Raw genomic sequence first — 25,328 nt, forward strand, 5'->3', positions numbered from 1 at the left:
TTCCAAGCAAAGCCAAAAATAAAGAGGGACTATTAAGAAAAATATTGTGGGCTAAACCCTGAGGTCCTTACCCATATCTCTGTCCTGCAACTTCCAACATGTTGGGAAAGCTGAAAAAACAAGACTATAGTACCAGGACTATAGTTGCCAGGACTAATAGAGGGATTGAAAACTTCAAAATCCTGTCATTGGCTTTCGCTAATCTTGACCCTTGCAAAGCTCCCAAGGACTTTAATGTGAGTTTTGCTAAAGTGTGTCCTCAGGAAAGATGGGGGCCATGATCCTGCAAACTCTGTCCTATGTTTGCAGACCTATTTGTAGACCAATATTGGTTTACAGACCAATATTCAGTTTCCTCTTCTTGCTGTGTGACTGTGGACAAGTCTGTTTCTGTCTGTTGCAGGCCACCTATATAGTGCAACTCTGAGGCACAGAGTTGTTGATTAATGGGGCCACGTAAGTAACTGAGATAGGTACAAGCAGTCCTTGACTTACAACGTTTCGAGTTACAATGTTTCACACTTACAACATTTATAAATTGGCACTCTGTTTCAACTTTATGACATCAGTTTCGATTTACACTTGATCTGATGCGATGCCACGCCAGCGAACAAGTTCACTGTGTTGCTCATCTCCCTGGAGAACATCTGTCCAAATTTGCTTGGACACTTTCTTTAAGAAAGCAGAAAAGACTCCAGAAAAACCTGCAGCCAGGACTCCTGAGAAGACTCCAGCCAAGAACTCTTCAAAAAGTCCAACCAAGAGCCCTTCAAAAAGTCTAGCAATGTCACCTCAAATAAGTCTTTCCAAATCAATATGATTGCTATTTATGATACAAATACATAAATGTAGCTATATTACTCATCTATAATTGATCAAGTACAAAATTCTGGGGTATTTTTGGTGAAAATAGGGTATCAGGCCTTGGTTCAGGTACCAATCCCCCATTTAAAACATTGTTTCTTATGAGAAGATTGGTTCCGAGTTACAACGTTTCAACTTAAGACACGGTTTTCAGGAACCAATTGTGTCATAAGTCCAAGGACTGCCTGTAAATAGTTAGCTAAGTAGTATTTGCAAGAGTTAACCCCAGCTTTTTCCACAAAGCTCAATTAGTCTGTATGACAGTAGTGTACTTAAGGAGGGTACAAAAAATAAGCTGACACAGCAGCTAACCAACTACCCCAGCCACTACACCATGCATGAAGGGCATAAAACTACCCTGTTACACTTCTGCTGTTGGTACTTAGATTGTCCCTGTAACCATCATATCTCAGTGCCTCACAGTATTTAATGCATTTGTTCTCAGCCTTTTTAGACTCTAGGCACCCCTGGATAGACTTGAGGCACCCTTGGAAAATGCCAGCCCTTAGTTTTCACTCCTTTTTTTTGCCTACAAATATAATAGAGTATGTTTTCTGTTGAAAACAACTCAGAAAGACCACAACTATGGATTTTGATTTGAAATCTCTGAACTTATCTTGTGAATCATGTTTGTAAACCTAACAGTGCTAACATTGTATGGTACTCTACAGCACTCTTGAAAGAATCTCCTTACACCCTGGTTATGAATCACTTCTTTAATTAATTTATCCTGACAACCCTAGGGCAAAAACAGCAAAGAATTACTAGCTCATTATACAGGTCAGAAGTTTGCTTTCTAACCATGTAAGCATCCTTCCTTTTCAACGTTAATAATCATGGGTGACTGGTGCCTCTTTGGTGTCAGGGGAGGCATGTGCCACCCCCACCCCCCCCAAGACTCATCAGCGACCGGAGGGGTGGTCCCCCTTGTGGCCAATGCCACTGGCAAGCAGGGGGTCTCCCTGCAGCTGATCTCACTGGCCAGGGGGGTCCCCAGCAGCCAATCCCCCAGGGGCTGATGCCTCTGACCAGGGGGGTCCCCCTGCAGTTGATCTCACTCACCAAAAACAAGCCAGCCACTTCCACAAGTCCCGCAGCCACTTCTGGAAGCAGCACGGCCACTTTTGCCAGTGGCCCTGCTCCCCAGTCAGCACTCACAGGGGGGGGGGGGGGGGGGGGGGGCCCTGCCCCTGCCAGCTAAACAGGGAGTGCGGCCTGACAGGGGGTGCACCAGCACTCTCAGGGGGTGCATGTGAACCCCCGTGTACCCTCTGTGTGTCACCACTGTTAATAATATCATTAAAGCCATGTGTACTCAGAAATATTACCTTGTCAGCTGGTGCATCTACACATGCTGTTAAGGTGACAGAATAAACTCCAGTGCAGTTTGTGCCAGAGTTGGCTGCTCTTGGGTGCAGTGGCTACATGTGCACCCAGAACAGCAGCACTTTGAGATGGGGCTGAGCAGTCCCAGGATGGCAACAGAGTTTAGGGGAGGGTTTAGCCCTGGGCTCCAGGTGGCAGTGTGACAGGAACAGGTCTGGCCCCCTGCTGCATGGACTTACAAGTCGCAATTTATGCCCAGAGTTAGCAATGCTCTCAATCACGCTATGCTGTTCTATGCCAGCTACCTCCTAAAGCAAAACAAGGCTGTCAGGCTAATTAGCACTGCTGAGTAACCAAGTCAGTTGCTTCACCTCTTTACATTAATTAGTCTACCCATTAACTCCATCTACCCTTCTGATTCAAACAGCTTGCCTGGAGCAATGCAAGGTGTTTCAGAGTACCACATGATAAATTTGCTTTGTAGACTTGGCTTTAGGAATTTGTATTTGCAGTATTAAAAAACTTATTTATTTTCTATTTATTTATTTTCTAACAGTTTATACTGGTTTTATTTCTTGCCTTTCACTGAGCTTGGCTGGGAAAGCTCTGTAGGTCAGTTTTATTCCTCTTCCAGTCCATTTCACTTTCAGTTTGCCGTGCAATAAAATAGCACCTTTATGCTTGGGTCCACAAGAATGTGCTGATGTGTTTTTTCAGTTAAAAAATGAAATTTTAAAATGAAAATCCTTTCTTTTCAGAGTAGTCTCAAAAAATTCCCTTCCTTCCCAAAATTAGAATTCAGGTTCTAAACTATATTGACAGAATCTCTTCATTTTCCACTTCTGAGGCCTTTAGTTTTCTATAAATCTAATTAACTGTACTAAGAAAATAATAGGATGTAATGTTTGTTTTGCAAGGTGATTGATCTCTCTGCAGTGTGGCAGGCTTTTTCATTGATTGGTTGGTGGATAATGTCAGAAAAAAACATGTCCTGAAGGAAAACAGCTGATACTTAAATCCCGGTGTAACAGATTACCATCGGTATTTGAAGACATGCTTCTTCAGGAAAGTGCAAAGATAACAGGTGAAAAGGAAGAAAGTGATGTGAGGGAAATTTGTTGTTTCTTGGGCTTTCTGGACATCATATTTTTCAAAAGGGGCAAGCATTACAGTTTAATTATGTCCATTCCTATCTTTCCAAGCAAGTTTTAATTTAGTTAATTAAGGAATTGTTTGCAATGACGTACCCACACAACTATTTAAACAAACAGCCTTCATTTACTACTTAGGGGAACTTAAATTCAATAATGATTTTCATATATTACATTTAATCATCACAGTTGGGGTGGGGGAAATGTGATGTGGCTAAAGCATGAAATTAGAAAGCAGGGAAACTGCATTACATTTGTTCTTTTTCAGGTTATTTTTCACTTCATGTTTGAAGCTAGGCAAGTCATTCATCCATGGCTTCCTGCCACAGTTTCCCCATATATAAAAAATGTAGACGATAATTCCCAAGAAGCATTATATAGTGTTGCTGAATTTACCTTGATATAAGCCTGGCCTTCTCAACTAGGAAGCACTCCATGAGCTCCATAATCCTCCTGAGAGCTAAAAATAAAACATTTCACAAATCATGAGCTATATTCCAAATTTATAGTCATGACAAGGACAGAAGTTACACATAACCCAATTTAAGTGATCAGAAATTGGTTTAAACCTGTAACAGACCAGAAGTTCAGTGCACCCCCTGCTAGCATACTTAGTGCTACCTGCAACTGTGGACTACAAATCCCAGAGGCACCTGGAAGCAGGAAGAGGAAGTGATGAGCATCCTACAAAGTCCTGCTGCTGTGAGTCTGGACTACATATCTTAGAGACCTCAGGGGCATCAGGAAGAGTAAGCAAACACATAGCCCATGCTGTGTTTCTTGTTCTTCAGTTTATAGTTTTTCAGAGAAAGAATTATTCTTGTTCAAGCTTTTATGAATTCAATACCACTACTCCTCCCCCACCCCCTAGGCAGACCACAGGCTGGGGCCTGGCCATGCCCCCTTTGCTTCCGCAGGAAGGGGGCAAAGGTTTCTTTCTCTATTTTCTTCCCTTTGGCAGTGGCTGGCAGGCGTGCTCTAGCACCAAGCAGCTTCTGGCTTGAGCCACTGTGGGCATGTGGCTGCATTTCCTGAATGTGTGAATGTGTGTTCATTTGCTTATTGTTTCAATCTCTGTAGTTTAGAGTAACCCGCAAAGACAGAATCAATTCAGCCTTGGGCTTTTTGACCACCTGTACTTAGCCAATGTGAACCACCTACACTGATCTTCATGCATTCCCAAAATTCAGCTACGTTTCCTAAACAGCACAAAATAGTCCTAAATAGCTCAGGAATTTAGACCAGAAAGTTACTCAAATTAATCTGTATAACATGAACTCTAAAATTAGTTAGACTCAAAGATAATATCCATTATTGAATAAGGAAAATACTGAGGTTTGTTAAAGGATCATTTCTGGAAGCAAGGAATGTAAAGCCTGAGGTGAGACAGAGAAGAAAACATTGCTTACTATAGCAATGTGATTCATATCACACCCATATGGAAATAAGAAGATATTTTCTACCTGTTTCTTCCTCCAGTCTCAAATGACTGTTATTATCATCCCAATGTTACAGAATGCACAATTCAGATAGATGTGTTGAGTGATTCACACAATTTCTAAGTAGTGTTCAGGAGCAAAACTAGGATTAGAACTACTCACTAGGCATGTGCAAAGCGGCTAGTATTCACTTGGGATTCAGATTTGGCCAATTCGGGGAACAGTGATTCAATTTGTGGCAGCCATTGACAGGGCTGAGAGAGCAGGCGGGGGTCGGGGGCTGCTCAGAGGGGCTGGGGGAGCAGTCAGGGGATGGAGCCTAGCAGGGGTCCCCCTTCGTTCAGACTTTTTTATTAGTCTCCTGATTTGAGTCAGAGATTTGGCTGCTGAATCAGGCCAAATCTCTTCCAAATCAAATCAGCACCTGAAGCTTCATACAGCCCTACTTCTCACGGAGTGCAGTCTACTAGACTGCAGCTGTTCTGATGTTTTTCAGCAAGAGTATAGCCTGAATTCTACCCTGCCTTAGGTCCAGATGAGACACTGTAATATAACAGGCCCTGTACAACAAATAATATATACTGGACATTAGGCCTGTGCGAAGGGGCTAATATTCGCTTTAGATTTGGATTTGGCCAATTCAGGGGGCAATGATTTGATTTGGTGATTCAAATCACTGTCCTGAATCAATTTAGCTGAATCTGATTCAGAGATTTGGCTGCTGCTGAATCTCTGAATCGGCCTGGCCTGGCCCAGCCCAGCCCAGCCCAGCCCAGCCCAACAGTGGCTGCCCCACCACTGTTTTGGAAAAGATTCAGAGAGCTTTAAATCAATTCGGACCTTTTAATTGGTCCCCTGATTGGATTTGGAGATTCAGCCACTGAATCAGGCAGAATCTCCTCCGAATCGAAGCACCACCCGAAGCTTTACACAGCCCTACTGGACATATATTATTTAAAATATGGCATAGATAGTTTGGCTGATATTTTGAATCTTACATGAAATATGAATGTGCTACTGTCAGTGTGTTTACATCAGTTCCCATCTACATTCATTCAAGGTTACTTCAGTTTCAACTACCTTTTTTAAATGATTTGCAAATATGAAATCTATTTATTATTTATTGTATAATTGTAATATCACAAATATCAGTGACTTTGGCAATATTTTAAATGCAGCACAATATATTCCCATGCAGAGTCTACCTCAGTGTGCAGGGTCCAACTATGCTGTTTTGCCTCAGTGAAAGAGCTTAAGCCATGTGGCCTGTAGGATTTTGCACTGCACTAGGACTCAGAAGATATAGGATCTGTTCCTTTTGTTGACTGAACAAGTCACTTCTCCTCTCTGTACCCCAGTTTCCCTATGTGTGAAATAGGAAATAGTCATTCCATCCCACTGGATGTAAGGTCTGTGTGCAGTAAAAGATCTAATATTGGTTGCAATAGCAACGTTAGTAACAAGATTTTCAAATTGCTGGTGCAGAAGAGGGTGAGAGAGAGAGCCATAGAAAGAAAGTGACACAAAAAATTATCAAAAAGTGAATCACTTAAACTAGTTCATTTCCCAGAAAAGTTAGATGTCACCGCCTGATATGGCCATATTAATTCCAAAAACCTAATCATGAATAACTAGTATTAATAATACTAGGATAATAAATTAATGCTAAATAATAACCTAGTAATTAATTAATTAATTCCAATAAAGGTAAGAGGGCTGTAAAGTGTATATAACCACTTGAGGCCAGTCTTGATATACAATGTTTTCTAGTCATGAGTAGCATTTTAAAACTGCAGACGGCTAGACAGACACACACCGTTCAAATATTTGTCTAGCCATTGCAAGGAAGAGCCTCACTTCTGGCCTAGAGATGGCTTTGTCAATCTCCATATCCATCATTGTTTGGGAGACAAGTAGGATTGCCCATTAGTTATGCTTCTAGTTGCCCTTAAGCCGTGGGTGTGAAATTCTGAATTCTGCTTTGCCTAAAATCTCTCCTTTTCTAAATTTATTTTCCTGCTTGCCAACGGTGAGGCAAAACCTTAGTTTGCATAGACAAATGGTCTGATCAAAACCAGGTGCTACCAAACATGAATTACACTGAGCAGATCTTGGTGGAACAGCATCAACCATCTCCATTCATTGCTGAAGAAAAAGAAAATAAGCAATAACTGTTAGCTCCCTTGAGTCAATTTGCAGCCATGAAATTTATCAGAACACATCTGTTCCTTTAAATTAAATCTACCACCTCTGCCCTGACTCCCAGCTTCAGATCTTGGACAGCTGGGGGCAGTCATGTGCAGAAAGCTACTTCAGATCCTTCCTCTCTGTACTGCTATCCCATAGTCTTCTAAAATTAACACGTGTCAAGGAGTTTAAAAATGCAGTGTAAGCCCGAGTCACAAAGTCTGGATCCTAATTTTCCCTGCACATCAGTGTGTTCAGAAGTCCCTTACTGGAAGAGAGAACTTGATTCCAGGTCCAAAATTCCATAATAATTTGGATGATACAAAGTCACCTCTAATGCTTACATTTAGTTCTCTCAAGTGTAATAATGGCTTTCCAGATGGTGTTGCTACCTTTGTAATAACCATATTTTTTTTACTTTAGTCTTTTATAAAATATTAATAAGAGAAAGAGTTTGGGAGGTATTTGAACGTGATTTAGGAGCTGGAACACAGTAGTTGCTTATGACACTTCACTTACAAAAAAGTAATACAACCTGGTACACCTTTGACAAGTAAAAACCACTGAGGCATTAGAATAGATCTGGAACATGTTTTTCATAGCTACATTTTTGCCTGTGCCTTGGTGTTCATAATTCAGCACTTGTAATGTGTCAATCACAGGGATGCATAAAGGATCACTTAACCAACTTACTTCATTTGGGGAAAAAAAAGAGCCTTTAGGGTTTCATTACACACCTTTAGTCTGCATATTTGAAATGATTGGCAAGTTGTGTGAGCAAAGTATTTTCCAGACACTTCACTTTTCAAGGTACTCCAAATACCCTTCCTTGTTGAGAAGTTGTAGCTTTTTGTGCATTTTCACATTCCTTGAGATATGGGAGAACAGAGAGCTGGGGAAAGGAATTAAGGTGACTTTCCTCATATGCAGCCAACTGAAAATGACCCACTTTAAAACGAAGAGTCCAAGAAAACTCCCATTAACTTCCTTGGGAGTTTTGACACAGTAATAAGTGCAAGAATTTTAACTGTTAGGTATTGCAGTGCTAAGCTTCTAGCCTATTATATTTCTATACTGAACATATGTCTAGGTTATGGATAGAAATTTCATGGAAACAGCCTCCACACAATTCATATCAGGCACTTGGACATAATAAAGTTGGGTACCAATCAACTTAAAGGTAAATGGAGCTCTCACCCCCTTCATACGGTGGAATCATGTTTTCATATGGCTCATAGCAAGAATTATTTATAGCTATGGAAAGAAAAATAGGGGAGATATAGTCTTGGTGCAATTTATATGAACTGGGTAGACATGATATGGTTAGATACTGTTCACTTTCAAGTGAAATGCAGCAATGCTCTGCTCTCCATAGGGTAAAATAATTTTTACATGCCTTATCAATCTTGTTATGGCCATGGAAAGAAATACAGTGAAAGCGGAGACACGGTCCTATTTGTTATTTAGAATGTTTTTTCAGTTAACAGCATTGACCTCCTTTCTGTTTTGAGGGTCCTGGTTTCTAAAGGCTGCTCAAAAGCTCACACCACATCCATTTTTTTCAACCAAAAGGGTATAGAGCATACCAATCATACTTTTTTCCTTCTCCTTTGAGATCATCCAAACTGTGGGCCAGATTTTATGCTGGTGTAAATTTGCTGAAACTGCATTTTCAGGGGAGCTATAGTAATTTACATAAGTTGTGTCCCTCTGAGTTCAAGAACGTTTCATTTAGGTCCTGTAAAGGCTCTCTTTTCAGGGACCATGAAGATATCATGAATACAATTTGGTTTCAAACATGTAAAACAGTGGTCATAATTAAATAGTCAGTCCTTGTCCCCATGATGTCGGAGGGCCCTGCTACATGTTCAGATAAAGCTGAATGGAAACCTGGAAACCAGCTATAGAGTTGTTACACATTTGCAAGCATTAACTTCGTAGCTAGTGGACTTTTTTATAGCTGGATAGTCATTTTTTTCAAGTGACAATTACTTTATATTTGTGACCCATCTTTGCTTGTGTGGCCAGTTTAAATGTATTGCATTATTAGCCAGTAAATTGTGTAATATATGTAATGTGTAGCAGCAACCTGAGACACTGTAGACATAACTAAAACTGAGGCATGACACTGTGCCCATCATGATTGAGAGAGAGTCTTTATGAAGGTTGACTACTTTTGTATAGTACATACCACACTGCAGTAAAACAAAGTCAGGAATTTTTCTTATTCAAGGTTTTTAGTTGGTTGAGAGTGTTTGGAGTTTTTAATCTCCCAATGGATAATCATAATTTATAAAACTGGTTAGAGACCCAGTTGTGCAGGATGCCTAAAAAGAGTAGAAACCTTGGAGGGAGAAAAGTGAGGCCTTGTGATGTAATTTGATTTGCTTTTATTGAGCTATTATTGCCGTGTTGGGTACACGTTGACACCAAATATGGCTGTGTCTAGTCTTTAGGCCCGCAATATTCTGAACTGCAGTCCAGTGTTTCTCTTTGCGGAAGGCCAACTTTTTGAAATGTGGAAGCTGGATTTTACTGATTGTAGCTTCCCGACTTCAGGCATCAGCTTAGATTACAGCCAAAGAACTCAATGCAGTTGTTAATTAAATTGATTTACTCTGAATGCTTAGCTCCTAACAATTGATACTAAATAAAGCTCCTACTATTATCTCAGTTTCACAGCTGAATTCTGTGCATCTCAGAGAACACAACTCACCTTTACAGAAATGCATGTGGCCTGATCCTGCTAAGCTTCTCCTTGAGTGTTTGCAAAGTTACTCGAATTGCCTGTAATGAAAGGTACTTCCCCACAAAGGAGCTGTAGAAGCAGACCTACAATAAAGTCCTGAGTATTAATTCCTCAGCCACAATCTCCACCCACTCTGCTTGCTGTATATGCATCTTCTGAAAAGAGTCTGCTTGATTACCTCTGTAGTGCTGAATCTGTCATACTAAATAATACCTCACTCAGGGAATATGTCTATCATCTTCAGTGGAACTACTTCTAAAGGAACTATTTCTGCTAAGAGAAAGGGAGGCGGTAATTAAAGCTGAATGTTCTAAACCTACATTTACATTCTAACTTGGATACTCTTCTGCTGTCATATTTTGTTGTATGCATTTTTTGTAAGGTATTACACAGCAATGGTTACAGATTGACTTTTATTAGTAGATGTTTAGGATTGTGAATCCAGAAAAGATGACAAAGCCGGGAGGGAAATACAGATCGCCCGAGCGAGGGACTAACATTAGAGGGATGGGGGTGAGGAGGGGAACGCAACTAGGTTACAGGAGATACAATGTTATCCAACTAAGTCCGGGGGTGGGGGGAAGGGGAGGGAGGGGATTTGCGACGCTGAGAGGGAAAGAAGATAGATACACACAAACCTGTTACAATGGTCTGCAACAGTGGAAGAAGTGGTTCGAAGAAAAGTGTCTCAGTCCAGATAGAGTCTCATCATGGGGGTCCTCTTAGGGTGGAGCAGGGTCATCTGTTGTTGAAGAATACTCTTGAAGTGAAGGTCCATCTGGTGCAGAGGGGGAGGTTCAGGCAGTCCCCTCTGGGTCCGGTCCTGTGGCGGTTCGTCTGGTGGGGTTGGAGTACTGGCGGTGGCCCGTGATGTGTTCCATGTAGATGTCGCAGGACCAACGGATGGTGTTGGACACCATGAGGCAGCACATCAGCTTGGTGTAGCAGTGGATGATGTGGCAGGCACACAGGACGCTCTTGTTGCTGGGGTCCCAGGCTCCAAGCATTCCCACAATGAGCGCGTTGATCGTCATGTCATAGCCACGGCCCCTCAGGATGTCGGCCAGTGGGGCGTATTTCTCCCGCTTGCCAGCCCAGGTGTCGGTGAAGGATTGGCGCCGGTTCTCGAAGGGAATGGTTACATCCACGATCAGAACCTTCTTGGCCTCTTCGTTAGTGATGACTATGTTGGGTCACATCTGGCTCTCGCAGCCCAGGATGGTGCAGTTCATGGAGATCTCCCCTGCTACGGCCGGAATGGCCCTTGCCAGGCAGTCCTGGATGGAGTTGTGACAGAGCTGCCAGGCTCTGGTGTGCGGCTTGCAGCTGCACAGCACATGGGGGAGGGTCTCCGCTGCGTAGTTGCACTGACAGCACCTCTTGTCCCAGTGGCCAAAGCAGATGGCCCCATTCAGAGGCAGGCAGTTGAGGCGGGCGTGGTGGAGGAAGTGCCAGTCCACGAAGTGCATGAAGCTCCCGCTGGGCATGAATTGGTTGCTGGAGTCCCACTTTGAGGTGATGAAGACCTTGCCCTGGTTGGATTTGGCCCTCAGGTCACTGGCATACTTGTTTCGGACGGCGTCCTTCAGGAACCTCTCCAGGAAGGTCTTCATGCAGGGTGTCACAGTGACGCGGTCAGTGTGTGGGCCTGGTTGCAGGGAGACTCCCAGCTCCCAGCACTCCTTGGTCCAGGTCCAGGCGCAGCCAATGCATTTCCCAAGGTGGCGCATGGCGTTGCGGGCTTGGCTCCACAGCGAGGCAAAGTCCCTGCCATCTCTGCCAAACTTGCCCTCCAGCGAGCCGCTGAGGAAGGTGGCCAAGTCATGTCCGGTTGGCTGCCTCACGATCCTCTTGCAGGTGGTCTCCTCGAGGGCACTGGTGGCAATGGTAATTACCATTGCATCCAGGCAGGTCAGGAGGCGCAAGGCGTGGGTGACCACCGCGATGTCGCAGAGGTCTCCCATGCAGGGGACATTGACACCCCCCTGCCAGTAGGGGATGTGCAGGACCTCATTGCTGTCCCTTAGCGGCAGGTGCAGCCACTTCTTGAGCAGCCACTGGATCTTGGCGTCCGCCTTCTTGAGGGGGGTCTTGGGGACTGCCAAGCCTCTCAGGACGAATGCGACGTGGGGGATGAGGAAGGTGTTCACAGCATCTATCTTCTGCCAAAGGGCCAGCAGGGATGAGTCCAGCTTGTTGGCGGCATGATCCCGTTGATTGTCTCCTCTGGTGTCTGCTTGGCCCAGTGGCCGGTGGGCAGCCCCGGGTGGCAGTAGGCCTCGCTGTCACACAGGTGCCTCATCGCCTGGCCCTGGATTGTGAGGGTGGAGTCCAGGATGCGGCTTTTCTGCCTCCTGTCGATGTGCAGGGAGGCGCACTTGGCGGACATTGAAGTGCAGGCCCATCTACCTGGCCGCCTCGGACGTCACGTCCAGCATCTGCTGCAGCTGGGTGGCATCAGGGGCAAGGAGAACGAGGCTGTCGGCGTAGGCCAGGATGCTCAACTTCTGGCCGTACAGGTCGAGCCCACCGGGGCCGCCTGCCATGGCTCGAAGGAGTGGTTCCATGGCTATGTTGAAGATAAGGCTGAGGGGGCAGCCCTGACTCACCTCTGACCAGATGGGGATCTCAGCGGCCTCTCCATCGGTGGTGCAGACGGTCGTGGTGTATCCGTGGTAGAGCTCTCGCACCAGGTCGATGACACCATCCGGTAGGCCCAGCTCACGGAGGATGCCGAAGATGTGGTGGTGGGGCACGGAGCTGAAGGCGTTGGAGATGTCCAGCCACGCCACCGCACACTGCTTCCTAGTCCTCCGGGCATTGTCCAGGGCCATCTGGAGGGTGAAGTTATGCTCATAGCAGCCCTCCATAGACATGAAGCCCTTCTGGCTCCGGCTGGTGGCCCCGCCAGTCACTGTCCAGTCGGCAATGCGGGCCGCCAGGCAGCTGGCGTACAGCTTGGCGACAGTGGAGCACAGGGCGATGGATCTCCAGTTGCCCGGGGTCGGTTGGGTCTCCCTTCTTGTGGATGAGGATCATCATGGCCCTGTTCCAGATGGCAGGCGTGCGCCGGAACTCTCTGCACCTGTTGAAAAGAACAGAAAGGACAAGGCAGCCCGGGTCACGTTTTTTAAGGAGACTGTACCTGATACAGTCCCTGCCAGGGGCGGTGTCCCTAGTCCTCTTCAGGTGGGCTTCCACTTCCTGCGGTGTGAAGACATCCTCGAGCCCCTCCACTGGGGGAACGGGGGTCAGCACTTTGACGGTCACAGGGCGTGGGGCGGTGGCTTCTGCTGGGGGGTTGAAGACCCTGCTGAAATAATTGAACAGAGTTTCCCGGGGGACCTGGCAGAAAGCCAAGGGTCCCTCCAGGATCTCTCTCACCGCCTTGGGACGGTTGGCCTGATATAGCTTCTGGATCCGGGAGGCTGACACTGGGTCGTAGTGCTGGTGCCTGGGTCACCTCTGCTTTTCCCAATAAGGGGGGAGGGGCGGCATTTAAATGTCTATTCTTTATAGGTATTAATAATAACATAGTGGCATTTCCAAAAATATAAAACAAAACATCTCTTTCAATCTCCCAAACTCTCCTATAAATTACAGTATCTCTTTCTTACTGCCATGTCACTCAACAGCAACACTGATATCTTTGGCAGATTTCCATCTCTATATGATAAGTCTTTTAACACCTAGACTTACTCTTAGCATGATTTGCTTTTTAAATGGTCAATTGATATTCCTGAAAATTTCCAAGTTTTGCTGGTAAGAGCCTTTCTGGGTCATTGGGAAAAATCACTTTCTAAGACCATTATGTCATGTTAGGTGTTGCTTCCTATCCAGAAGAATATGCTACTATCTGTCTGTGGCATGTTACCTCTCCTACGATACAAATTCCCAAAAGAAAGACACATTGTTCCCCTAAAAATAACCTGTTTTCAAATGAGTTTTGAATCTGTAACTTAAGTTGAATCCTCAGCCTGGGAGAGTACAGTTAAGATGGTCAATATTTCAAATGGAAGTTTAGTTCTGCAAGGCCATGTGAGGTGGAGAAGGGAGTTAAACATCCCAGCAATTCCTAACCCCAGTAGGAAGTGCTGGGGTTCCCCATCTTGAGGAATGTAAGATGGAATGTATCTTGTCCTTCAGGAACCTTCCCAGTACCTTAAGAATTGCTTCATGTGACAGATCGGATGCATAACTGAATGCTCAAGTGCACTAGGCAGCAGCAGTGCACAGACCATCACTACTTGTACTGCTAATGGTGGTGGCACCTGCTACTATTTTTGCCCCACCAACCCACCCCCCTCCACTTACACTACTGTGACAAACACTTCATTCTGACCTCCATCTATGCATGTGACTCCCGAATAAATTCAGTGGAAGTGCCGCATGCATCTGGATTGGAAAACAACACCTCCAAGTAATTCTGAATGGGCCCGACATGAATAGTGCAGCAAACTGGATGGGTATTGTGGCAAAAAGCAGGACTCTCCAACTAGCCGCTGTGCTAGTTTCCCCACTTGCCTTTAGGCATGCCACCCACCTGTCTCACCTGCCATGCCTTGTTGTTAATTAATTAGGATATTAATTAAGGCAGGAGGCTGCCCATTCTTGCCCTGATTCCAGGGGGCGCTATCTGTGACTCCATTCCCCCCCTACACTGCAGCCCAAGCCTCGCAAATGGCATCCAGATGACAATGTGCTCCCGGCCTGCAGCCAGACCAAGCTTAAGCCTCATTGTCAGGCCTCAGACACATGCACATTCATACCACCCTCCTGTCACTAGGGCCTCTCATACTCCACCCTCTCTCACAGGGTCTCTTTCACACATCGATTACTTATACTGCCTTGCTCCCTCTTGGACCAGGCCCCTTAGGCCATAGGCTTTAGCTAGCTCATACCTTGGGTGGCAGATGTACAATCTTTTGGGCTTCTCCATGACCCTCACCGGGGTAATGGCCAACCAATTATCCAACCAGGTCTAAGCTTACCCTGGCCTCTTCCAGGGCAACTCTATACACTTATACATACTGGGCCCCCAACCCTCTGGTTTTTCTTCCCCCCCACACTGGGGTTCCTCACCTCAGCCCCCTGTCTGGGATCACCCCTCACCAGGGCATTCTTAACTCACACCACAACTGGTGTTCCGGGGTCTCACAGGGACTCATTCCCCCCTCTCCCCCCAGAGCAGCAGGTCATTGTGCTCAACTATAGGTCTCACTTTCAACCCACACACAGCCTCCCAGTGGTGAAAGACTTACCAGGGTCAGGACTCACCTCTATCTCTCAGGCTGAGCCCCCCTTACTCGGCCTCTGGCCCAAACTACAGCCCCAGGTGCCCGAAGACATACCTTGGTCTACTCCCCTCACATGGGTCAGCCGCCTCACAGAGGCTTCCCACCACACCCACACTGGGGCCACAGGGCTTCCCTCCCCAGCGGGCTCAGATGGCTGTAGCTATGCCTGGCCCCAACTACCTTTCCTTGGGTTCCTACACCCCACAAGGCTCAGGTGGCCACAGCCATGCCTGGCCCCACTACCTCCAATATTATGTAACCCACCCAAAGGTGAGGGCTAGGGTTAAGGTGCCCCTACCACTTTTCACGGGGGTGGTAACTGGCCTGGCATTTCCTGGGGGCTTCTGTACCACTGACAGCCCCACGAGACCACCCACTGCTGGCAGGGTGCAGGTTTAGATCATACCCAGGACCAGGAGCCTCCAAACCATCCCCTACAGTTCCTGCCCTTACCTCCAGGAAGTTGCATAGAACCTTACTGCCAGGCCTGCCATCAGCAAGCTGCCCTGCAGGCGATCAGAGATCTAAAATGGCTGCCACAATCAAGCACCTGTGGGCTGCTTGGCTCCGCTCTTAAAGTGGCGGGCACCAACAGTGCCCAGCCACACATCTCCCCCCTTAAAATAGTTCCTGAGGGAGGTTTCCCCTACTGCTCTTCCAAATCAGGCTCCCCTGAGAGCCTGTGAAAGCCCTCCAGTGGTGAGCACCCCCCAAAGGTGCTTCACCACACACCTCCCCCCTTAGAATGACATTTGGGGGATTCACTTGGCTGCCTTCCCTTCTGGCTTTGTCCCAGCCTGCTGCAGCCCCTTCCACGTGGCGAGCATCCCAAAGGTGCTCCACCTCAGGTATGCATACACAGGGTAGATGATATTCAGTAGAGCCTGTATTTATACTAGGGACAAATCCATATAGTGCTTTAATAAAAGCCATTTTCTAAATTTTTAATGTGAATTAGTTCTTCCTAAAGGTAGTGGATTAACATCCCTAGAGACTGAAGTCTTGCATTTATCCTTAGGAACAGGTATATTTGAGGCACAGCAGTGCTGGCTTCCTAGCATTTTCTACCAAATTACCTCAGCCTGCAGTACCCCTGGGCACCATTTCTAAAGGAAGTACTTCAGTCTCCAGGTCTGTTCAATCCTTTGCCTTTATTCGGATTACCAAGAACGGGTGGGAAGAGGGAATGTTATTTTCCTCTTATAATTCTTGATGTTGCCAGCAGTCTACTTGGTTTGTGAACTGGACAAACTCTCATATTCCCATCAGTATTCCTGAAATTAAACTAATCTTTTCCCATCCTTTCCTTTCAGACATTGATGAGTGCTTGGTAAACAATGGTGGCTGTGATCACTTCTGCCGAAATACTGTTGGCAGCTTTGAATGCAGCTGTCAGAAAGGCTACAAACTACTAACAGATGAACGAACCTGCCAAGGTAATAGTCATCTTCTCTATTCTGCTTTTATGAAGTGAATTTTGATTGGAATGAATTTTAGTTGTGTTTTTAAATTATTTCTATGAATTTCTAGGAATCCACAGTAGAAATCGAAGGTAGAAAGAAACTGCTAAAGCCAGAGTTCTTAGGGGATGGTATAGAAGGTTGTTTTAAAGTGTTATGTTTTTCCCAGTCTGGTTTTAATTTGTCTAGTAATATGAATAGTATGGTCTCACTGCAGTATGAGAGTCCAAGTGGTGTAGTGGAATAAGTACAGCCTATGGGTTCCTGAGTTCTAATCTAATGTTTTCTACTACCTTGTGTGCTTTGGGCAACTTGTATGACCTTTGTGGGCCAAATGCTTATCTCATGTACATTGGGATAAATACAGGGTAGCCCATTTAAGTGAATAGGATTAAAACAGTGGAATTCAGAAAATAAGATGGCTTCTGTCATCACTCCCTGTGGCGGGGCACCTTTGGTGCCTGCCACTTTAAGGCTTGTGAGCAGGCAGCAAGGCAGCCTGCAGGTGTGGGATAGCTCTAATGAGGCAGTCACATGACTGCAGGAGAGTCCTGGGATAGGAGGAGAGGGATGAGCTGCCTCCATTTTAGATCCAGGCTCTCAGGAATGAGGTAGTATTCAGCTGCTGGCAGTCAAAGGACAACACCTGGATGAGCTGCTGCTTGGAACATCCATGGAGGTAAGAACAGGAGCTATGGGGATGGTAGGCAGCTCCTGGTCCTGGTTATGACTTGAAACTGCATCCTGCTGGGGAAGGATGACCTGGTGGGGCAACTCCTCAGAAATGTCAGGTCAGCTGCCTCCCCAGTGAAAAGTGGGTAGGCACACCTTATAACCCCAGCTCCCACTACCCAGTGGGTAATTTTACATTGGAACAGGCATTGGGGGCCAGGTATATCTGTGGTGTAAGATCCTGAGTCCCAGTGATGGGGCATAGAGTTGACCCCAGTGTGGGAGCAGAAAGGGAGCCCTGGTCAGAGGGTGAAATTGTGTTGGAGGCCTGCACAGAGTAGGGTGCACAGTGGTGCCTGAAGGACTGTGTATTGGGGTGTAGAATAGGGTCTGTAGAATAGGCCTGAAGGGCTACGCGGCTGGTGTGTAGAGTAGGGTTGCTCAAGCAATCTGAAGGGCTGTACAGAGCCCAACCCCCACAAGAGCAAGGACTTGTTTGAGTTCCCCAGAAGGGGATAGGGGCAGAGTTCAGCCCAGTGTTGAGGCATAAGATTATTGCCTTTGTAGAGTAGGGAAGCTCAAGTGACCCAAAGGTACTGCCTGTGCACTGGCCAGTATGAGAGTAGGCAAGTCTGATGGCCAAAGGGGGTTGCTCAAGAGAAGCAGAGTGGGTTGAGAGTGGACCAGTAAGAGGAAGTATGTAAGAGGCCTGTGAGAGGGCAGAGTGTGTCAGTAGTATGTGAGAGGCCCAGCAAGGGGCAGAGTTGCTCTGGCCTCGGGCTGGAGTTGTGATCATCTTATGATGCCATCTATGAGGCATGGGACATGGTGTAGAGATGGTACGGATCCATGGACAATGCCCCCTGGCATTGGGGCAGTAAAATGGGCAGCCTCCCACATTTTACGTCACCTTATGGAACAGCAAGTCGTGGCATGTGAGATTGGGTGGACTACCTCACACAGACAGGTGGGCGGGCCAGTGTTGAGATCCAGCCTTAACCTGGTCCCTTGTCACACTTCCCTAATTGTAAAATGTGGAAAATAAAATGTATTTATTCTACAGCTCTTGCTTTCTTTCTGTTGGCTGTTTGTGATGCATGTTACAACTAGTCAGGTAAATAACATGATACTGTTTCTGTTCACTGATTGGATTGAGTAGTTAATTATTTTAAACATAAATACTTGTGCATGTACCTTTTTAAAATGTAGTTTTTTCAAACATTTGTGCTACTATAACTAAAATCTTCTCAAGTCAGAATAGAAAAGATAAATGTAAATTGGTAGAAGAAGGTAATTTTAAAGTGTGGCAGAATATGGATAGAGATTGTTTTTTGTAGAAGTTTCTCATCTTTATTGCTAAGGAAATGTTTACATGACTTCTTAAGTGTGCTAAGAACTGTATAAAGCAGTAAATAGTGTAATTGGTTTTTGTGGCTCCCTTTAGTCTTCAACAAAAGAGAGCACCTTCTGAGGATATGCAAAGAATTTCTAAGACTTTCCATTGCATCTCATTGGCATTGCCACTATCCAGGAAGCCTACCAGACCCTAACTGTATAGTTTGACACAGGTGACTCATCAAGACTGTCTCTTGCAGTAACAGGATGGTTAAAGCACAGGATGACAAGAGTTAGTGTCACATGACTAGGCAGAAATAACACTGAAGGAGACACGGATGATCTGGCAGGTGGGGGTTTAACCACTAAAAATAGGGGCAAAAATTTTAGAAAGCAAGACTCTCTTCATTGTACAGCTAAGCAAGGCAGAATAAGATTCAACACCAAAGGTAGAAAACAACAATTCATGGTAATGGTGCAAATCAGAAGGTCTGCCAGTGAAGTCAGTGTAATTTCACGAGTGTGAAACTTGAGACAAGAATTAGATCTGTTGTTTTTTTGTCATGCAAGCTCAACACAAGGCATACAAAAATAAATCCAGTTTTTCTAAAGCTGTTGTTCATTGTTAAAAGATGTTTATCAATAAAACTTTTATGTGCACCTACATACTGATGGCAAGTTTAGGATGCTGACAGGAAATTAATGAAATCTCTCTGACTGTCAGAACTTGTTAATCTAAGTTTGCTTTATTCATGTGTCTGGCCTCTGAAAGTAGGAGTAGGCGGTAACAGGTTATCTATGTTATTCCTTTGACAGAGTTATATTTAATAAGAAAATAGACATTGTCCCTTGAAAAATGTTATGAGCAAAAAATAGGAAGATTTTAAAACTGAATCTCCTTGGGTCTGACAGCCTGTTTTAAAGTGCTTGCTTAAAAACAAATTTAATTAATAAATATTTTAAGTGATTTGTATTACTTTCCTTTCCATTTGCTTATTAGTCTAGGAAATGACAAGCAATTGGTTTGGAATGTGCCAAAGCATTAGCAATTTTTTTTTTTTTTAATCTAGAAACAAAAAAGGGGAAATGCTCAAATTTGGTTAAACTAAACTGTTCTTCTCCCTCTTATGTGATCAAAGGTGACATCCTTGCCTAAAAATGTAAATGTTATTGGACCATCCTACTTTTTCATTGCTGAAGAGCCAGCAAAGGCCATTTTGTGTCCTTCTGGCCAACATTAAAGCTAAGTACAGACAGTCAAAAAGCCCGAGGCTGAATGAATTCAGTTTTTGGAGGTTCGTCTAAGGATTAAACAGAGAAGCAAGTGAACAGACATTCACTTTTTATTCAGGAAGTGCAGCTACATGCCTGCATTGGCTCAGGCCAGAAGCCAGGGGAGGCTAGAGCATGCTTGCCAGCTACTGCCAAAGGAAAGGGACTGAAGCTGTAAGGCTTTTTTTTCCCCCCTTTCTGCTCGAGTAGAGGAGGCCTGGCCAGGCTCCAGCCTGGGGCTAGCACCCTGAGGCCAGGGGGAGGGGTGCTTTAAACCCCCCACCATGGCCCACATGAGACCCCAGGCAGGGGGGCAGCACCTGCCAGGCTTGTGCCAATACCAGCCCCCACCCAGCTCCCTGATTGAGTGGGAGAAGGGTACCCCTTTCAGGCTGAGGAGGGAGTGAGTGGAGAAAAAGATAGTGGCACTGAATTAATAAAAGCTTAAACCAAGATAGTCCTTTCTCTGAAGTGAGCATATATAGAACACAGCAATTTCAAACCTCAAGCAGACAACAAAGAACAACCAAAAATCTTTGCCTAAGTTACAGCCCAGTAAAATACAGTGAGAGCACACAATTTGGTCTAACTTAAAATGGAAGGTAATAAACCAAAATAGACAAGAGCAAGCCTTGCATAAGTCTTACATAATCCTAAAGGCAGAGTGTCTCCTTACAACCACGTATTTAGAAATTCCTTCTTGGACATCAGCAGGTGGTCTCAGAGCTTCCTTCCCCCAAGACAGACCTGGGCTGGTGTCCTGTGCAGGCCAGGGAGGGGGTTTAAACCCCCTTCCCTGGCTCAGTGCACTGGCCCCAGGACAAAGCATAGCCACACCCCCTGCTCTCCACTTGAGCTGCCGTCCTAGGGAAACTATACCCGGCCAGGGTATGGCCATGCCCCATGCTCACCACCTAAGTGGGGGGGGGGTGGGCAGCAGCCTGGGAGGGACTGCCCCCTGACCAGCTAACTCCAGCCGGGGTCTAGGGCCAGGGAAAGGGTTTAAACTCCTTCCCTGGCCCTGGATCCCAAGCTGGGGCTTGCTTGGGGAAGGGGGGGGAAGTCCCTCTCAGGCTTCCTGCCCTGCCTCTTCCACTCCAGTGGTGAATGGGGAATAACCTGGCAGGAGCTGACACACCCCTGTCAACACAAGGCATACAAAAATAAATCCAGTTTTTCTAAAGCTGTTGTTCATTGTTAAAAGATGTTTATCAATAAAACTTTTATGTGCACCTACATACTGATGGCAAGTTTAGGATGCTGACAGGAAATTAATGAAATCTCTCTGACTGTCAGAACTTGTTAATCTAAGTTTGCTTTATTCATGTGTCTGGCCTCTGAAAGTAGGAGTAGGCGGTAACAGGTTATCTATGTTATTCCTTTGACAGAGTTATATTTAATAAGAAAATAGACATTGTCCCTTGAAAAATGTTATGAGCAAAAAATAGGAAGATTTTAAAACTGAATCTCCTTGGGTCTGACAGCCTGTTTTAAAGTGCTTGCTTAAAAACAAATTTAATTAATAAATATTTTAAGTGATTTGTATTACTTTCCTTTCCATTTGCTTATTAGTCTAGGAAATGACAAGCAATTGGTTTGGAATGTGCCAAAGCATTAGCAATTTTTTTTTTTTTTAATCTAGAAACAAAAAAGGGGAAATGCTCAAATTTGGTTAAACTAAACTGTTCTTCTCCCTCTTATGTGATCAAAGGTGACATCCTTGCCTAAAAATGTAAATGTTATTGGACCATCCTACTTTTTCATTGCTGAAGAGCCAGCAAAGGCCATTTTGTGTCCTTCTGGCCAACATTAAAGCTAAGTACAGACAGTCAAAAAGCCCGAGGCTGAATGAATTCAGTTTTTGGAGGTTCGTCTAAGGATTAAACAGAGAAGCAAGTGAACAGACATTCACTTTTTATTCAGGAAGTGCAGCTACATGCCTGCATTGGCTCAGGCCAGAAGCCAGGGGAGGCTAGAGCATGCTTGCCAGCTACTGCCAAAGGAAAGGGACTGAAGCTGTAAGGCTTTTTTTTCCCCCCTTTCTGCTCGAGTAGAGGAGGCCTGGCCAGGCTCCAGCCTGGGGCTAGCACCCTGAGGCCAGGGGGAGGGGTGCTTTAAACCCCCCACCATGGCCCACATGAGACCCCAGGCAGGGGGGCAGCACCTGCCAGGCTTGTGCCAATACCAGCCCCCACCCAGCTCCCTGATTGAGTGGGAGAAGGGTACCCCTTTCAGGCTGAGGAGGGAGTGAGTGGAGAAAAAGATAGTGGCACTGAATTAATAAAAGCTTAAACCAAGATAGTCCTTTCTCTGAAGTGAGCATATATAGAACACAGCAATTTCAAACCTCAAGCAGACAACAAAGAACAACCAAAAATCTTTGCCTAAGTTACAGCCCAGTAAAATACAGTGAGAGCACACAATTTGGTCTAACTTAAAATGGAAGGTAATAAACCAAAATAGACAAGAGCAAGCCTTGCATAAGTCTTACATAATCCTAAAGGCAGAGTGTCTCCTTACAACCACGTATTTAGAAATTCCTTCTTGGACATCAGCAGGTGGTCTCAGAGCTTCCTTCCCCCAAGACAGACCTGGGCTGGTGTCCTGTGCAGGCCAGGGAGGGGGTTTAAACCCCCTTCCCTGGCTCAGTGCACTGGCCCCAGGACAAAGCATAGCCACACCCCCTGCTCTCCACTTGAGCTGCCGTCCTAGGGAAACTATACCCGGCCAGGGTATGGCCATGCCCCATGCTCACCACCTAAGTGGGGGGGGGGTGGGCAGCAGCCTGGGAGGGACTGCCCCCTGACCAGCTAACTCCAGCCGGGGTCTAGGGCCAGGGAAAGGGTTTAAACTCCTTCCCTGGCCCTGGATCCCAAGCTGGGGCTTGCTTGGGGAAGGGGGGGGAAGTCCCTCTCAGGCTTCCTGCCCTGCCTCTTCCACTCCAGTGGTGAATGGGGAATAACCTGGCAGGAGCTGCCACACCCCTGCCAAGCAGACCCCAGCTTGGATACTGTGCCAGTGGGAGAGGGTGTTTAAACCCCCTTTTCCCCCCTCCTTCACCTGAGCCTACCAGCCTATGCCCTCACCCCCTCTGTTCCAGTGGGGAAAAGTCTGGCAAGAGCTGCCCCACCAGCCCCCAGGCTGACCTGGATGTGTCCCCAACTGAGTTTTCCATGCCCACCTTAACCAGCCCTTACTGCTTCAGTTAGGGAGCAGAGGGGTGGGGCCAACCCTGCTCTCTGGAGCAAATGGCACAATCAAGCCTAGGGCTGCAAAGCATCCTGGGTTGCTGTGGTTTTCTTATTTAACTTGAACCAGGAAGGGGTCTGGGACAGACGCTTCATAAACCAGTTTGACCTAAATCAGTTAAGTCTGATACTACTTTCAGCCAGGCTTATCTTAAACCAGTTTCAGCCATTTTGAAACTGGTTTATATGCACTGAACTTCTGTTACAGGTTTAAACATGTTTCTGATCACTTAAGCCGGTTTATATGTAACTTCTGTTCCTAGCCTAAGTGGGAATGGTGACTCTAGCAATAACTTCTTATAAGTTCAAAGGATGCCTAAGCTATACGAATTCTTAGAGTCACCAAAGTTTTTTGTTGCTTCATCAGATGAAATAACAGGAAAACACTTGTTTCTCCCTTGCTGCCTGAAGGATTTGGGACTTTAAATTAGATTATAATGATATAATATGATCTCTAGCTTGCAGAAGAGGGTGAATTGTAATTACTTCTCTTCTGTCTGGTGTTTAATGTGATGATTGGTGAATTCATTTAATCAGTAGATCTGCTAACGAAGAGTGAAGTAAAGCTAAGAAAGAGGAATTGCTTAAGTCTGAATTAGTTGCGTTTTGTTTCCTACTCTGCAGAGAGAATGTAGTCAGTGGAAGTGGCTCTGGTTCTAAATGGCAGGCACTGGAGATAGTGGCTTGAGGTTAGTGGCTGTGCTGGATTATAAATCCTCCAGGGGCTTTTCTGGTAATTGTTGGACAAGAGTAGCCTTAAAACTGTTATTATAAGACTTGTGCAGTTTTATTTTGGGTGTATTAACCTTCCACAGTGTGAATCACTAAGATTTAGCTTTTATTTATGGAAGATAATATTGTTCATGTTTATAATTTTTATTCATCTCCTTTTTTTTTTTTTACCTTCGATGTTGTCTTTCACCCATATGTCTCCCTTTTAAAAATAAAGATTTGTGTTCATTATGAGATTATACTTCATGTTAGGAATAGGTCATGAAAAGAACCTGGATGTTTCATTATTCTTGACTTGGAAGCCTGAATATTGTGTTTGTTCTCAGTCTTGTTGTAAATGCACCTGGTTTCAGAGGGGCTCTTCAATGTTGGAGGCCTCGCCTGCAGATTAAGAGACTGCTTCTGCAATCTGTAGGCAAAATGTCCTATGTGGTATCAAGCCCTAAACATGTCCATAAACATATGCCTCTTGGTTACAGAAGTGACTAGAAACAACTTAACTTGCCCACTGGAGGGGTGCAAACCCAGGGAAATGGAGGTCTCCCCAGAAATAGTTTTTAGTGAGAGGTGACCAGTTTTAAACTAACTATTGCTGCTGAAGCTACTCTTTTTTTCCTCTTAGCAAGGCTGTGAATTTCCTGGTGATGGAAATATCCTTCCATCAAGGCTCCTTCATCTTCCTTGTGGAAATGTACGATTCCCTCATTTTAACCTGTATCTTCACCCTCTCTATGGTAGGATCCAGAGCCACTTTTAAAATTTTAGGGGAAACCTAATGCAGTTAGTCTAAAATCTACCTATTTCTGTCATTTCCTATGGTTCCTTTCATGTACTGATTAGCTTCATAGCAAAGTGAAGGGACCTCGCAAAGCCATCTAGTCCAGCCCTCTGCTCGGGGTAGGATCATCCCTAACTAAAGCATCCCGGCCAAGTGTCTGGCCTACCTCCACGAAAAATTTCAATGATGGAAATTCCACAACTTCTCTAGGTAGCCTATTCCAGTACCTGACTGCCCTCAGTGTCAGAAAGTTCCTTCTCATCTCCAACCTAAATTTTCTCTGCTGCAGCTTGAGTCCATTGCTCCTAGTCCCATCCCCTACAGCCACATCTCCAGCCTCTGTATGATTGCCCTTCATGTATTTGAAAACTATTATTAAATCCTCCAATCATCTTTCTTTTATTTTTTCCAGACTAAATAACCCTAGTTCTCTCCTCCTGTCCTTGAAAGCATGATTTATTAGGTCTAGTAACTCCAAACCATGTGTAAAATTACAGTCAGAATCCCTCTCCAAGGGAGTGACGCATTAGCACTTCTGTTCTACACGCATGGTAAGTGAGTTAAATAAACCTCGTTTTAAATGGACATCTAAATCCCCAATAAGGATGTACATATTTTAGTTTGTTTCCATAAAACAGGTAATTCTTTGGCTAAGCACTGATCTTGGCTTCCAGGTGCCCTTCACAAATAGATTCCCAAGATAAAGTAAGGGGTGATCTGCCGCACTGACTTGGGGTATGCTATCATAGTAGCTAAAGTCTCTTGCTGTATCCTCAGTGGCATGAATTCAAACTCAGGTTCTGACTTGTGCCAGCTGG

General features: G+C 45.2%; 1 protein-coding gene across 1 annotated transcript in view; it reads left to right on the forward strand.

The window, feature by feature from the left end:
* SCUBE1 (signal peptide, CUB domain and EGF like domain containing 1) overlaps positions 1-25,328 on the forward strand; it is a 356,000-nt gene that overhangs the window by 235,015 nt on the left and 95,657 nt on the right. The window contains exon 8 of the mRNA XM_014523611.2: positions 16,327-16,449. Within this exon, the coding sequence (XP_014379097.1) occupies positions 16,327-16,449 (123 nt within the window). The remainder of the gene's footprint in view (positions 1-16,326; positions 16,450-25,328) is intronic.

This window comes from Alligator sinensis, unplaced genomic scaffold, assembly GCF_000455745.1.
Source record: "Alligator sinensis unplaced genomic scaffold, ASM45574v1 scaffold292_1, whole genome shotgun sequence".
NCBI classification, from domain to species: Eukaryota; Metazoa; Chordata; order Crocodylia; family Alligatoridae; genus Alligator; species Alligator sinensis.